General features: G+C 47.1%; 1 protein-coding gene across 1 annotated transcript in view; it reads right to left on the bottom strand.

Annotated features, from left to right (window-relative positions):
* LOC123748167 (uncharacterized abhydrolase domain-containing protein DDB_G0269086) overlaps positions 1–11,666 on the bottom strand; it is a 64,170-nt gene extending 52,504 nt beyond the window's left edge. Inside the window, 1 exon segment of the mRNA XM_069319762.1 lies at positions 10,850–11,666. Within this exon segment, the coding sequence (XP_069175863.1) occupies positions 10,850–11,274 (425 nt within the window). The 5' untranslated portion in view covers positions 11,275–11,666.
* Positions 11,667–12,217: the final 551 nt, after the last annotated feature.

The following is a 12,217-nucleotide window of genomic DNA, read 5'->3' as shown; positions in this document are numbered from 1 at the left end:
TCCACCACATCACTGCTTAGTGCATTCCATTTGTTAACTACTCTGACACTAAACAAACTCTTCCTAATGTCTCTGTGGCTCACTTGAGTACTAAGTTTCCACCTGTGTCCCCTTATTCGTGTTTATCCATACTAAATAATTTGTCTGTATCAACCCTGTCAATTTCTCTGAAAATTTTGTAGGTGGTAATCATATCTTCCCCGAGTCTTGTGTCTTCCAGTGATATTGTAACGAGAGAACAGTACAAAGCAGAACAGCAACAGTTGAACCCGTCGGCGAATAATCGCCTGTACACATTGGGAAATTCACACGTGCATCAGGCGCTAACCAAGGGCCATATCAACTCTGGTCAATTGTGAGGTGGTCACGAGGTTGTCAGATATGACGCTGTCACGCTAATCCACGAGGAGTGCCCCTTTTACATCAACAATAGGCAGAGGATCTCACCTGCCTCGTTCACCTGTATATAAGGTCATTTTCAACGAGAGACGACAGGATCGCTCCTGTGCCAGGTAAGTCCACTACGGGCTCACCATAGCCCGTGCTACTTGCCCCGCTCCTGTGCCAGGTAAGTCCACTACGGGCTCACCATAGCCCGTGCTACTTGCCCCGCTCCTGTGCCAGGTAAGTCCACTACGGGCTCACCATAGCCCGTGCTACTTGCCCCGCTCCTGTGCCAGGTAAGTCCACTACGGGCTCACCATAGCCCGTGCTACTTGCCCCGCTCCTGTGCCAGGTAAGTCCACTACGGGCTCACCATAGCCCGTGCTACTTGCCCCGCTCCTGTGCCAGGTAAGTTACGGGCTCACCATAGCCCGTGCTACGTGGAACTTGTTCCGAGTAGCTGAATCTATAACAACAACAACAACAACGAGAGACGACAAAGTTACGGGCTCACTTGGAACTTGTTCCGAATAGCCGAGTCTATAGTCTAGAGAGACGACATTACGGGCTATTCATGCCCGTGCCACCTCCTGGTTGGCTTAATCTTGATCAATCAATCGAGAGACGACACAGAGTATGTGAACCTTGAGGTGTATTCAAGAATCTGGAGAACGAACAGAAAGTACCTCAAAGTTGAGTGCAACTCTTTGTGGAATTTTTTTTGTTCCGAGTAGCTGAATCTTCAACAACAACAACCAATGTTGCTCAAGTACTTCTTTACTGGCTGGAACAACTTGCCTGTTGTTACTCCTGCTTGTTTCCCCAACCTGTGCGCCAGCTTTTGGAGGGGAACGATATCGATTGTCGAAGGTCCATTGTGTTTATGTGAGTGTGGTTTAACATTTCTGAAATACAAAGAAAGACACACACACACACACACACACACACACACACACACACACACACACACACACACACACACACACACACACACACACACACATTCAGGGGTCTGGGGGGGGGGGGGGTTTAGTAGCTGAGTGGACAGTGCGCATGACTCATAATTCTGTGACCCGGGTTCGATTCCCGGATCAGGTAGAAACAAATGGGCAAAGTTTCTTTCACCCTAAATTCCCCCTGTTACCTAGCAGTAAATAGGTACCTGAGAGTTAGACAGCTGTTACGGAGCTGCTTCCTGAGAGAGAGAGAGAGAGAGAGAGAGAGAGAGAGAGAGAGAGAGAGAGAGAGAGAGAGAGAGAGAGAGAGAGAGAGAGAGAGAGAGAGAGAGAGAGTGAGTTATTAGTTAGTAACAGTTGATTGACAGTAGAGAGGCGGGCCGAAAGAGTAGAGCTCAACTCCCGTAAACACAACTAGGTGAACACAACTAGGTGAATACACATTCCGACCCGCCCGCCTGCCTGCCTGCCCACGCGATAAAGACCCGTATCGAGTTTTTGCTCTGTAATACCTAGGATAAAAGCCACCAGTAGCCACGGTGTGCTGGCAACCCTCCGCTCCACCCGCCACTTCTTCTTCCTCCCTTCCCCGAGCTTCGTGTTTTTGCCACCACATGCCTAGGATAAAGTCACTACCATTAGCCTCCGAGACTTGAATCTCCTGTGGTTCGACGGGGCCTCCGGCAAGAGCCAGTCAGAAAGGTACGACACCATGCTCCGTTTCTGGAAGTCATCGAGTCTGCTCCTGTCATCTAATCAGCAGAGTCACACCTATAAACATCATCTTGCCACACCCCGACGCACGCGAGAGGACGACGAAGGCCTGTTGTGCTGACGGTAAAGAGCTGTGTTAGAGGAGAAGACCCAGAGTGGTGGTTGTGGTGGGTTGTAGCTGGTTGTTGTGGTGGATGTGTGGGACATAATACACTTGGACACCCCCCTCAGTATATGGGTTATTCTCACCGACGGATTAAGATGATGTGGATCATGCCTGCTGCTTGTATGGCTGGCTGGATGTCTATATGGCTGTCCGGTTGGCTCAAGCCGGGATCTCGTCATGTGTGATCAACTTTCTATAAAGTCACATTCGGAGAGGTGTCGACCAGCCATCGGGGTCCCCCATGGCTCGGTCCTGGGACCGCTGCTGATCCCAGTGGACGTTAAAGACCTACCCCGAGGGAGTGAGCTCGGACGTGTCAATAGCCAACATTAGAACGATATTTAATAACTGAAGTAATGACTCTATATCAATGACATACTATACAGCCAGTGGAACACAGGGTACGTAACACTGGCCTGGAAGCCGGACATTATGAAGACCAAAACAAGAACTGGGAAAGTACAGAGTTTCGCCCTACAGGAGAGACGAAACAGAGAGGATATGGTCACAACATGCAAGATACTGAGAGAAACTGAAAGGATGGATAAGGACAGAGTCTATTTTAAGTGAGAGAAAATAGGACAAGAGGACATGAGTGTAATCTGGAGGAGCAAAGAAATGGAAATAATGTATGGAGATATCTATTCTAATGCACTGAAAGAATAAGTTGTGGAAACCACCTCCCTCCACAATTTTAAAGCCAGATTTTGATACAAGAATTTGAGCGTCAGAATAGTTAAATTATAATACAACAGGTACAACAACAAGGCTGTATTCCACATCCCCGAAGACACTGATAGGCAAATACTGGATGGGTAAGTTTAGGTAAGAGCCACCTTAACCATCACAACCACAATTACAACCACCTCCACCACCATAACCACCACTACCATAGCAAGCATCATAACCACCTCCACAACAACCACTATTACCATTATCATCATTCCCCATCCTGCCTCTTTCTAACATCATCCTCATCCTCAGGAACCTGTGATGGCCATCACGTCCCTCACACATCCTGCGGCCGCGTCCTTCCCTCCCACTAGACCCCTTCCCTCCCACTAGACCCATTCTCTCCCATTAGACCCATTCTCTCCCATTAGACCCCTTCCTTCCCACTAGACCCCTTCCCTCCCACTAGACCCATTCTCTCCCACTAGACCCATTCTCTCCCATTAGACCCCTTCCTTCCCACTAGACCCCTTCCTTCCCACTAGACCCCTTCCCTCCCACTAGACCCATTCTCTCCCACTAGACCCATTCTCTCCCATTAGACCCCTTCCTTCCCACTAAACCCCTTCTTTCCCACTAAACACCTTCTCTCCCACAAGACTAATATTTTGTTCACACTTGCCATATTTGTTCTCAAGATCACAACAACAGAAATGTTTTTCTAAACTCTCATCAATCTCTTTTTCTCTCCTTTCGTTTCCATTACCTGTTGCGGGAGCAGAGGTGGAAGGAGATAAGCAGATAAAGGAAGAGAGAGAAAGAGAGAGAGAGAGAGAGAGAGAGAAGATGGAGACGAGGAGACAGAAGGTGATAAAGGGGGGGTTAAGATACACGAAGAGGAGGCTGTTCTTGTGAGACGCTTGCCAGTATTTCTCGCGTTCTTCTTCACTTGAGAAAGAAAAGGGAACAATTATCTCTCCAAAGATAATTTTACAATATTATAGGACCCGACGTCTTGTTGAAGGGCGCTTTTCGTTAAAGCTCTCGTCAACATCTTCAGAGACAAGGGGGTTATCTTGAGGTTATCTTGAGATGATTTCGGGGCTTTTTCTTTTTTGGTGTCCCCGCGGCTCGGTCCTCGACCAGGCCTCTACCCCCAGGAAGCAGCCCGTGACAGCTGACTAAAACCCAGGTACCTATTTTACTGCTCGGGGTGGGGGAGATTACTGACTGGAAGATGTGAAAGCACTCGCCTGTTCTAGGTAGAGTGGTATATAGTTGAGTGGATAATTGGACAAGTGCTCCAATCCAGTTATCAACATCCAGCTTAGGCTTAAAAGCGTCCCACCATCTACAAGATGAAGAGAGAACTGTCACTAACATCATTTCTACTATCCCAACCGACCAATAAGAATGCAGGGCAAAAGCTTGCTCGGTTCCCCTTGAGTTCTTCAGAAGAATACATCTTTCTGAAGATTATTAAATACGAAAGTACTTAAGGACTTTCCTGTTTCAATTCTTCCTTCGTTTCTCTGACACTGTCACATTTTCATCACGTGTTAATTTTCATGATATATATATATATATATATATATATATATATATATATATATATATATATATATATATATATATATATATATATAATATTATATATGTATATACTTGAAAATTCCAAACAGTGGAGGTATACACTGGTGTACGGAAGAGGTGTACAAGGAAGGTGTACAGTGATGGTGTACAGTGATGGAGTACAGTGATGGTGTACAGTGATGGTGTACAGTGATGGTGTACAGTGATGGTGTACAGTGATGGTGTACAGTGATGGTGTACAGTGATAGTGTACAAGGGATGTACTCAGCTCCCCCGACAATTACAGGAGTTGGGAGGAAGTGACATTAGTCAAGGGGGAGGAGTTGGAGGTCAAACGGGAGGAAGGCGGGTCAGGGCTCACACTGCTGCCCTCCTCCTCCTCCTCCTTGTCTTCCTCCTCCTCCTCCTTGTCTTCCTCCTCCTCCTCCTTGTCTTCCTACTCCTCCTCCTTGTCTTCCTCCTCCTCCTCCTTGTCTTCTTCCTCCTCCTCCTCCTCCTTCTCCTCATAATCACTCCTGCGTCTCCCGAAATCTGGTATCCGTCCTGGCCCCTGTTATAACCATCCATTCTTGTCTTCTTTTAAGTCTTCTTCTCTTCCTCCTCCTTCTTTTGCAGTTTTCCTCTTTATTTTCCCTTTCTAGCTATGCTTCCTTCTTCATTCTCCGTTCTTTTATTCTCTCCTCTTCCTTGTGTCTCCTGCTCTCGCCCTGTGCAGCATTTCTTACTGTTTGCTTCTCTTTTTACTTTTTTTTTTTTGGGGGGGGGGGGGTTCGTTCTTTCATCCCCTATTTAGCTATGTATTATTTGCTTCTCCTCCTGTTTGTCTTCCTCTCTTCCTGAACTCCTCCACCTGCTGCTCCTCTTGAGTCTTACCGTTTCTTATTTTCTCACTTCCTCTTTGACCAAACCATCACCTCTCTTCCTCTGTTGATCTTCCTCAGCCACTGTCTCGCTTCTCTTCTCCACCTCTGTTCCGCAGTTCTTCCTCAGTTTCCTGCCAGTCTATGCACGATGTTTACTCCTTGTTCTGCCTTCTCCTCATTTTCTCCTCTCCTCTCCTTCTCTTCTCTCCTCTCCTCTCCTCTCCTTTCTCTCAACTCTGGCTCTTCCGGCTTCCGTGTGCGCCCCGTCGTCGCAGCTTCCTTACCCTCTGTGCTTTTTTGGTTCCACGTTGCCTTGAGCATCCGGGTTCGACTCCCTAGTTCCTTAAGCTAATCCGCCTTGTTTCCTCCGATTAGTTTTTTTTAATCCACTTGATTCTTACCGTTTTCTCGGTTCTGTTAAAATCGTCGGTACAGCAATGGCGGCTCGCCTCTCGCAGGGTCTGCGTTCGATCCCCGATGATTGGAGTGGCTGGGGATCCGTTCGTTGAATCCGGCGTGATTCGCCAGTTCCCAGCCTGTCCTCGTGTTCTCTTCGAAACGTTACGTTGGCTGTTGTTGTTGTCTTAGATTCAGATACTTAGAACAAAAGTCTCAAAGTAGCACGGGCTATGATGAGCCCGTAGAGTGGACTTACCTGGCACAGGAGCGGGGCTGTAACAGTTACGTTGGCGTTACTGGCTTACGTTCTACCCCTGGTGAGTTTCCCTCCGTTTTCTTTCGCTCCCTGGGGTGAGGAGCCGGTCGGCCGAGCGGACAGCACGCTGGACTTGTGATCCTGTGGTCCTGGGTTCGATCCCGGGCGCCGGCGAGAAACAATGGACAGAGTTTCTTTCACCCCATGCCCCTGTTACCTAGCAGTAAAATAGGTACCTGGATGTTAGTCAGCTGTCACGGGCTGCTTCCTGGGGGTGGAGGCCTGGTCGAGGACCGGGCCGCGGGGACACTAAAGCCCCGTGTCACGCAATAGGTGAATGGAAGCAAATAAATGATAGTCAGAACAGTTAAGAACACAGACATACAGTTAATTTAAGATTATCATTCATTGCCACAAACTTTTTCAAACCATATATATATATATATATATATATATATATATATATATATATATATATATATATATATATATATATATATATATATATTCAGGAACGAGCGCCTCCCCCCACCCTAAGGTGTAAAACAAGAAAAAACACATAATTATGTTCTCAAACATGGAGTGTAGATTCCATAGAGTGTTACCTGAGTACTCGTCTAAGATGTACTCACCTAGTTCTACTCTCCTAGATGTGCTGACGCAGGTGTACTGACCTAGTTGTACTCGTATTTTTATCGTAAGAGGCAGACAGCAGGAGCCAGAGAGCCAGCAGGCAAGGGGGGAGGGATGGAGTCAAAACGAAGCAGTATATTAGCAGTTGGGGATGAAAGCAGGTGTTGCAGCAGTGACAGTCGAACAGCAGAAACAGTCGAATAGCAGAAACAGTCGAAGAGCAGAACCAGTCGAACAGCAGAAACAGTCGAACAGCAGAACCAGTCGAAGAGCAGAACCAGTCGAACAGCAGAACCAGTCGAACAGCAGAACCAGTCGAACAGCAGAACCAGTCGAACAGCAGAACCAGTCGAACAGCAGAAACAGTCGAACAGCAGAACCAGTCGAACAGCAGAACCAGTCGAACAGCAGAACCAGTCGAACAGCAGAACCAGTCGAACAGCAGAACCAGTCGAACAGCAGAAACAGTCGAAGAGCAGAAACAGTCGAACAGCAGAAACAGTCGAACAGCAGAAACAGTCGAAGAGCAGAAACAGTCGAACAGCAGAAACAGTCGAACAGCAGAAACAGTAGCGGCAACGGTAGTCCTAGGAGCGGGAACAGTAAGAGTAAGAACAGCAGTAAGAGACCATAGTAGTAGAAAGCTCAGCAGCAGCTGGGGGAGGGAGGGAGGGAAGGGTAGAAGAGCCAGCAGCTGTTGGTGTCGCAGCTGCAGCAGCAGCAGCAGCAGCAGCAGGTGGGATCCACGCGCTGACCGTCTGAGCAGATTACCTTGACAGCGCAAGTTTTTATTTTTATATTTTTTTGAACAAGACGCTCACCAGCGCGTTGGTTTAATTACCTCCTCTTTCTCCTCTCCTTTATCTCTTCCTCTCTCCTCACCCATGTTATCACACATCGCTGTTTCTTCTCCTAACGCAGATAACGTTATCTGCTGAGGGAGATAACGCAGATAACATGCGTTATCTCCCTCAGCAGACTTAGTCTCTCCGTCTCAATACTAATTATCAAATGGCACCAAGCCAGGGGAGACTATATGTTGTTTAAGATTCGCTACCTGGAACAGAAAGTTGCAAGTAGCACGGGCTATGGCGAGCCCGATAAGGAGACTGTTGCAAACTAAGTAATAAGTAGTTTATTTATCGTAGCTGACGTTTTACAGGGCTGGGGGTTGCTGGGGGAGGTTGCCTGGGGTAGTTTGAAGGGGTTGAGGAGGAGACTGGAGGGTGATTTCAGGCCGGTCGGCCGAGCGGACAGCACGCTGGACTTGTGATCCTGTGGTCCTGGGTTCGGTCCCAGGCGCCGGCGAGAAACATTGGGCAGAGTTTCTTTCACCCTATGTCCCTGTTACCTAGCAGTAAAATAGGTACCTGGGTGTTAGTCAGCTGTCACGGGCTGCTTTCTGGGGGTGGAGGCCTGGTCGAGGACCGGGCCGCGGGGACACTAAAAAGCCCCGAAATCATCTCAAGATAACCTCAAGGCCTCGAACCAGGTACTGGAATCGGTCAGGACACGTGGCGTCACGATTCCTTCGGAGCACGCTGCGAGACGAAGCTTCTATTCATCCGGGTTCGAACCTGGAGCGTTCAGATGGGTGAGCAGGGAGCCTCGTCCTCCCCCCAACCCTGCTTTTTTATTTACCCTCTCTACCCCAGGATTCGAACCCCGGTCCTACCCGCTTGCCTCACCCAGGAGCAGGAGATAATACTAGCGAGAGGTGTAGCGACATAAAAACAACGAAATGTTTATTATTTTGAAGAACTGGTTAGTTTCTTTACCAACATCTAATGATATCTTATCAGTGGAGTCGAGAGAGTGATGAGTTACACTGGTGAGTTACGCTGGTGAGTAACCTGGTGAGTTACTGAATGAGAGACAGACAGTCATACAGCTCAGACCTATGGATCTATTTTGATTATCAAGGAACTTAAGATTTGACGTCAAAGAAGACTTGCTTCAGATCATTATATAAAAGTTGACTAATTCTTTTTATTTCTACTATTTTTATCATTAACAATACCAATAATAACAGGAAGAAGTGGAAGAGATAAGATAATAAAAAGTAATTTATTATTGTCACATAAGAACAGGGAACTATCAGGGGAAAGAACTACCCATTGCTATATAGCCATTACGGCTATATAGCGTATTATATAGTGCTATGACCTAGTGCTATATAGCCATTAAGGCTATATAGCACTGGGTCAGGGGGTCAGGATAAGGATTTGGGATGGGACGGGGGGTGGGAAGGAATGGTGTTGTTGTTGTTTGAGATTTAGCTACTCAGAACGAAGTGTCCATGTAGCACGGGCTATGGTGAGCCCGAAAAATGGTGTCAAACCTATTGTCATATAAGAGCGCTCCTGGTGAGGCGAAGCCAGCCATCACACCTGGGGGAGGGGAGGGAGACCTCAGCATCCCACTCTTCTTCAAGATGAGATCACTTGGGATGCTTGCAGGGCTCTTCATTCATGATGAATTATCGAGCAATTGTAAACAAATCGAAGGCAATGTATAATCCACGTATTGAATTATCAATACGTATCACGTAATTCACGTATAATTCCAGCACTGCAATGTATAATTCACGTCCAATGTGAACTCCCCGAGCTAGTGTACGTAAACCAAAATTCACGTCCAATGTGAACTCCCCGAGTTAGTGTACGTAAACCAAAAAATTCACGTCCAATGTGAACTCCCCGAGTTAGTGTACGTAAACCAAAATTCACGTCCAATGTGAACTCCCAGAGTTAGTATACGTAAACCAAAAAATTCACGTCCAATGTGAACTCCCAGAGTTAGTATACGTAAACCAAAAAATTCACGTCCAATGTGAACTCCCCGAGTTAGTATACATAAACCAAAATTCACGTCCAATGTGAACTCCCAGAGTTAGTATACGTAAACCAAAAAAATCACGTCCAATGTGAACTCCCCGAGTTAGTATACGTAAACCAAAATACACGTCCAATGTGAACTCCCCGAGTTAGTATACGTAAACCAGAATTCACGTAACAGCGTTAAACAGCAGGGTCCTCTTGTGGTGCAATATTGCAGGCTTTTGCAAGACTTTTTTTCTAAATCAATGATCATGAGAGAGCAGGATTTGGTTTGAAATTGATATAGAATAGTTTCAATAGCACAGAAACGTGTTTCGGTCACGTTAAAAAAGACTAAATCTTGCTCCTGCCATCAGAGCTGAAGGACGAGGTATTCATAGACGCAATGCTAGTAAGGAATAGTAGGGGTATTAATAGTGGTGCTCCTAGTTGTAATACTAGGAGTGGCAGTGCTAATAGCCTCGAGTGTGTGTGTACTCGCCTATTTCTACTCACCTATTTGTGTCTGCAGGATCGAGTATTGACTCTTGGATCCTGCCTTTCGAGCATCGGTTGTTTACCGCAATGACTCCAGTCCTATTTCCCTATCATACCTGGTTTTAAAACTATGAATAGAAAGGTAGTGTGTGTGTGTGTGTGTGTGTGTGTGTGTGTGTGTGTGTGTGTGTGTGTGATAGTCGCGGTGCCTGGCCCATCGTTAGATGATAGTTACAGTAACAGCCAGATTGATCACGCCCTGATAATATCAACATGAGACGGACACTGCACTGTAGAAATAATACTTAGTGAATGAGTGAAATCCTGGGGTGAGTGAACACTGATGACATCAGAGGCGAGTGAAACATTAAGATTGGGGTGGCCTGGACAGTACCTGCTACAGTGCCAGCTACAGTGAGAGAACAATACCCTAGACAGTGCCAGCTACAGTGAGAGAACAATACCATAGACAGTGTCAGCTACAGTGTGAGGACAGTACCATGGACAGTGCCAGCTACAGTGAGAGGACAATACCATGGACAGTGCCAGCTACAGTGAGTGGACAATACCATGGACAGTGCCAGCTACAGTGAGAGGACAATACCCTGGACAGTGTCAACAAGAACGAGAGGACAGTACTCTGGACAGTGCCAGCTACAGTGTGAGGACAATACCCTGGACAGTACCAGCTACAGTGAGAGGACAATACCCTAGACAGTGCCAGCTACAGTGTCAGGACAATACCCTGGCCAGTGCCAGCTACAGTGTTAGGACAATACCATGGACAGTGCCAGCTACAGTGTTAGGACAATACCATGGACAGTGCCAGCTACAGTGTTAGGACAATACCATGGACAGTGTCAACAAGAATGAAAGGAAAGTGCTCTGGACAGTACCTGAGGTTGGCCAGCTCCTGCCTGAGCTGCGTTATATCATCACGGTGCTGCTCGGACTCCAGTGCCTGCGTCACTGTCCCTCTCATCTCCGTCACCCTCTCCCCCAGGGCGGAGAGGGCGCGGCCCTCAGCCTCCATCATCTTCAAGGAGGCTGCGAAGGGCGTCTCTGGTCCGGCTGAAGCATCATCAAACTCTTGAGACACTCTGCTCTTCTCCTGGAGCTGTTCCACCGTTTTCTGGAGGTTGGCGAGGAGCATGTGGTCTATCTTCTGACGCAGGTGAAGACGATCTACAGTATCCTGGAGGCGCGCGAAGTGATCGCGACTTCGCTGGTGCCTGTGTTCGCGGAGGGTCGCGCCCGTGGCACTGTGCCCCAGCACTGCCAACACCACTAGTGCCAAGACCGCCCTTGTCATCGCGGACATATTTCACTCTTTCCAAATGTATTTTTTCACTGTAAATGTATTTGGAGGCGAATATATTTGTTTTCCACTGTATCGAGTACACGGAGCCGGCACACGTCACACGCACACGCACATGGAGGGAGCAGGCCACACACGCATACACACCTCGCGTCCTCCACGCCACGCAGTAACAACAACACACTAGGTAGTAACACAGGCTATATACGCCAGCGCTCTCGCGGCACGCGCCCCCGCGATCTCCCACTACACTGCGTTCTTTCCCATATCTTTCGCCCGCTGAATACCATGCTGTTGCTGCGTTCTTAACATGCGGGATATATATATATGTATTGCAAGCCTGCAAGTTGCAGGGCTTACATGCCTGTGTACACATGTGGGTGTTTATCGTATGTTTATTTTCATTATTCATTATAGAAACATTGATACGTTTTTACCATTGATTAACTTGGCGCTTCATTGGGCGGAGCCAAACTCAAAAGTCTCTCTCTGATTGGCTGTAATCTACCTGAAGCTCTGGTGCCTTGATATACAATTGTATGATGAAGTCAAAGTCTTTGCTGGTGATGTCATAACCATTAATGTCACTCATTTAATTGTGACTTCTTCTGGAAGTATGGATATATTGCCACTGGTGGATATAATTAAGAAAATGTGAAGGATTAATTAAGAAGTGGCATCTGAGGTGGGAGGTGGGCGCTGATTGGTGGAGGAGGACAGGTGTGCAGCCCAGGTGGACACTCAGCCCAGCTGACCAGCCGGAGTGAACATTTAGACAGTGTTCACGAACATAACATTCTCCCCCCTTATCTTATCTATTGAAGTTATTTGAATAACATTTTATCTGTGGCAGTTAGAAACGCCGTCCATATCTGTTCCAAATAGTAATTTTAAATAAGATTGAATATCAATATTAGCAGATTAAGTGTTCATTTAGAAACTTTAC

This window comes from Procambarus clarkii, chromosome 94, assembly GCF_040958095.1.
Source record: "Procambarus clarkii isolate CNS0578487 chromosome 94, FALCON_Pclarkii_2.0, whole genome shotgun sequence".
NCBI classification, from domain to species: Eukaryota; Metazoa; Arthropoda; class Malacostraca; order Decapoda; family Cambaridae; genus Procambarus; species Procambarus clarkii.
The sequence above is the reverse complement of the archived record's forward strand: the minus strand, read 5'-3'. Positions and strand labels throughout refer to the sequence as shown.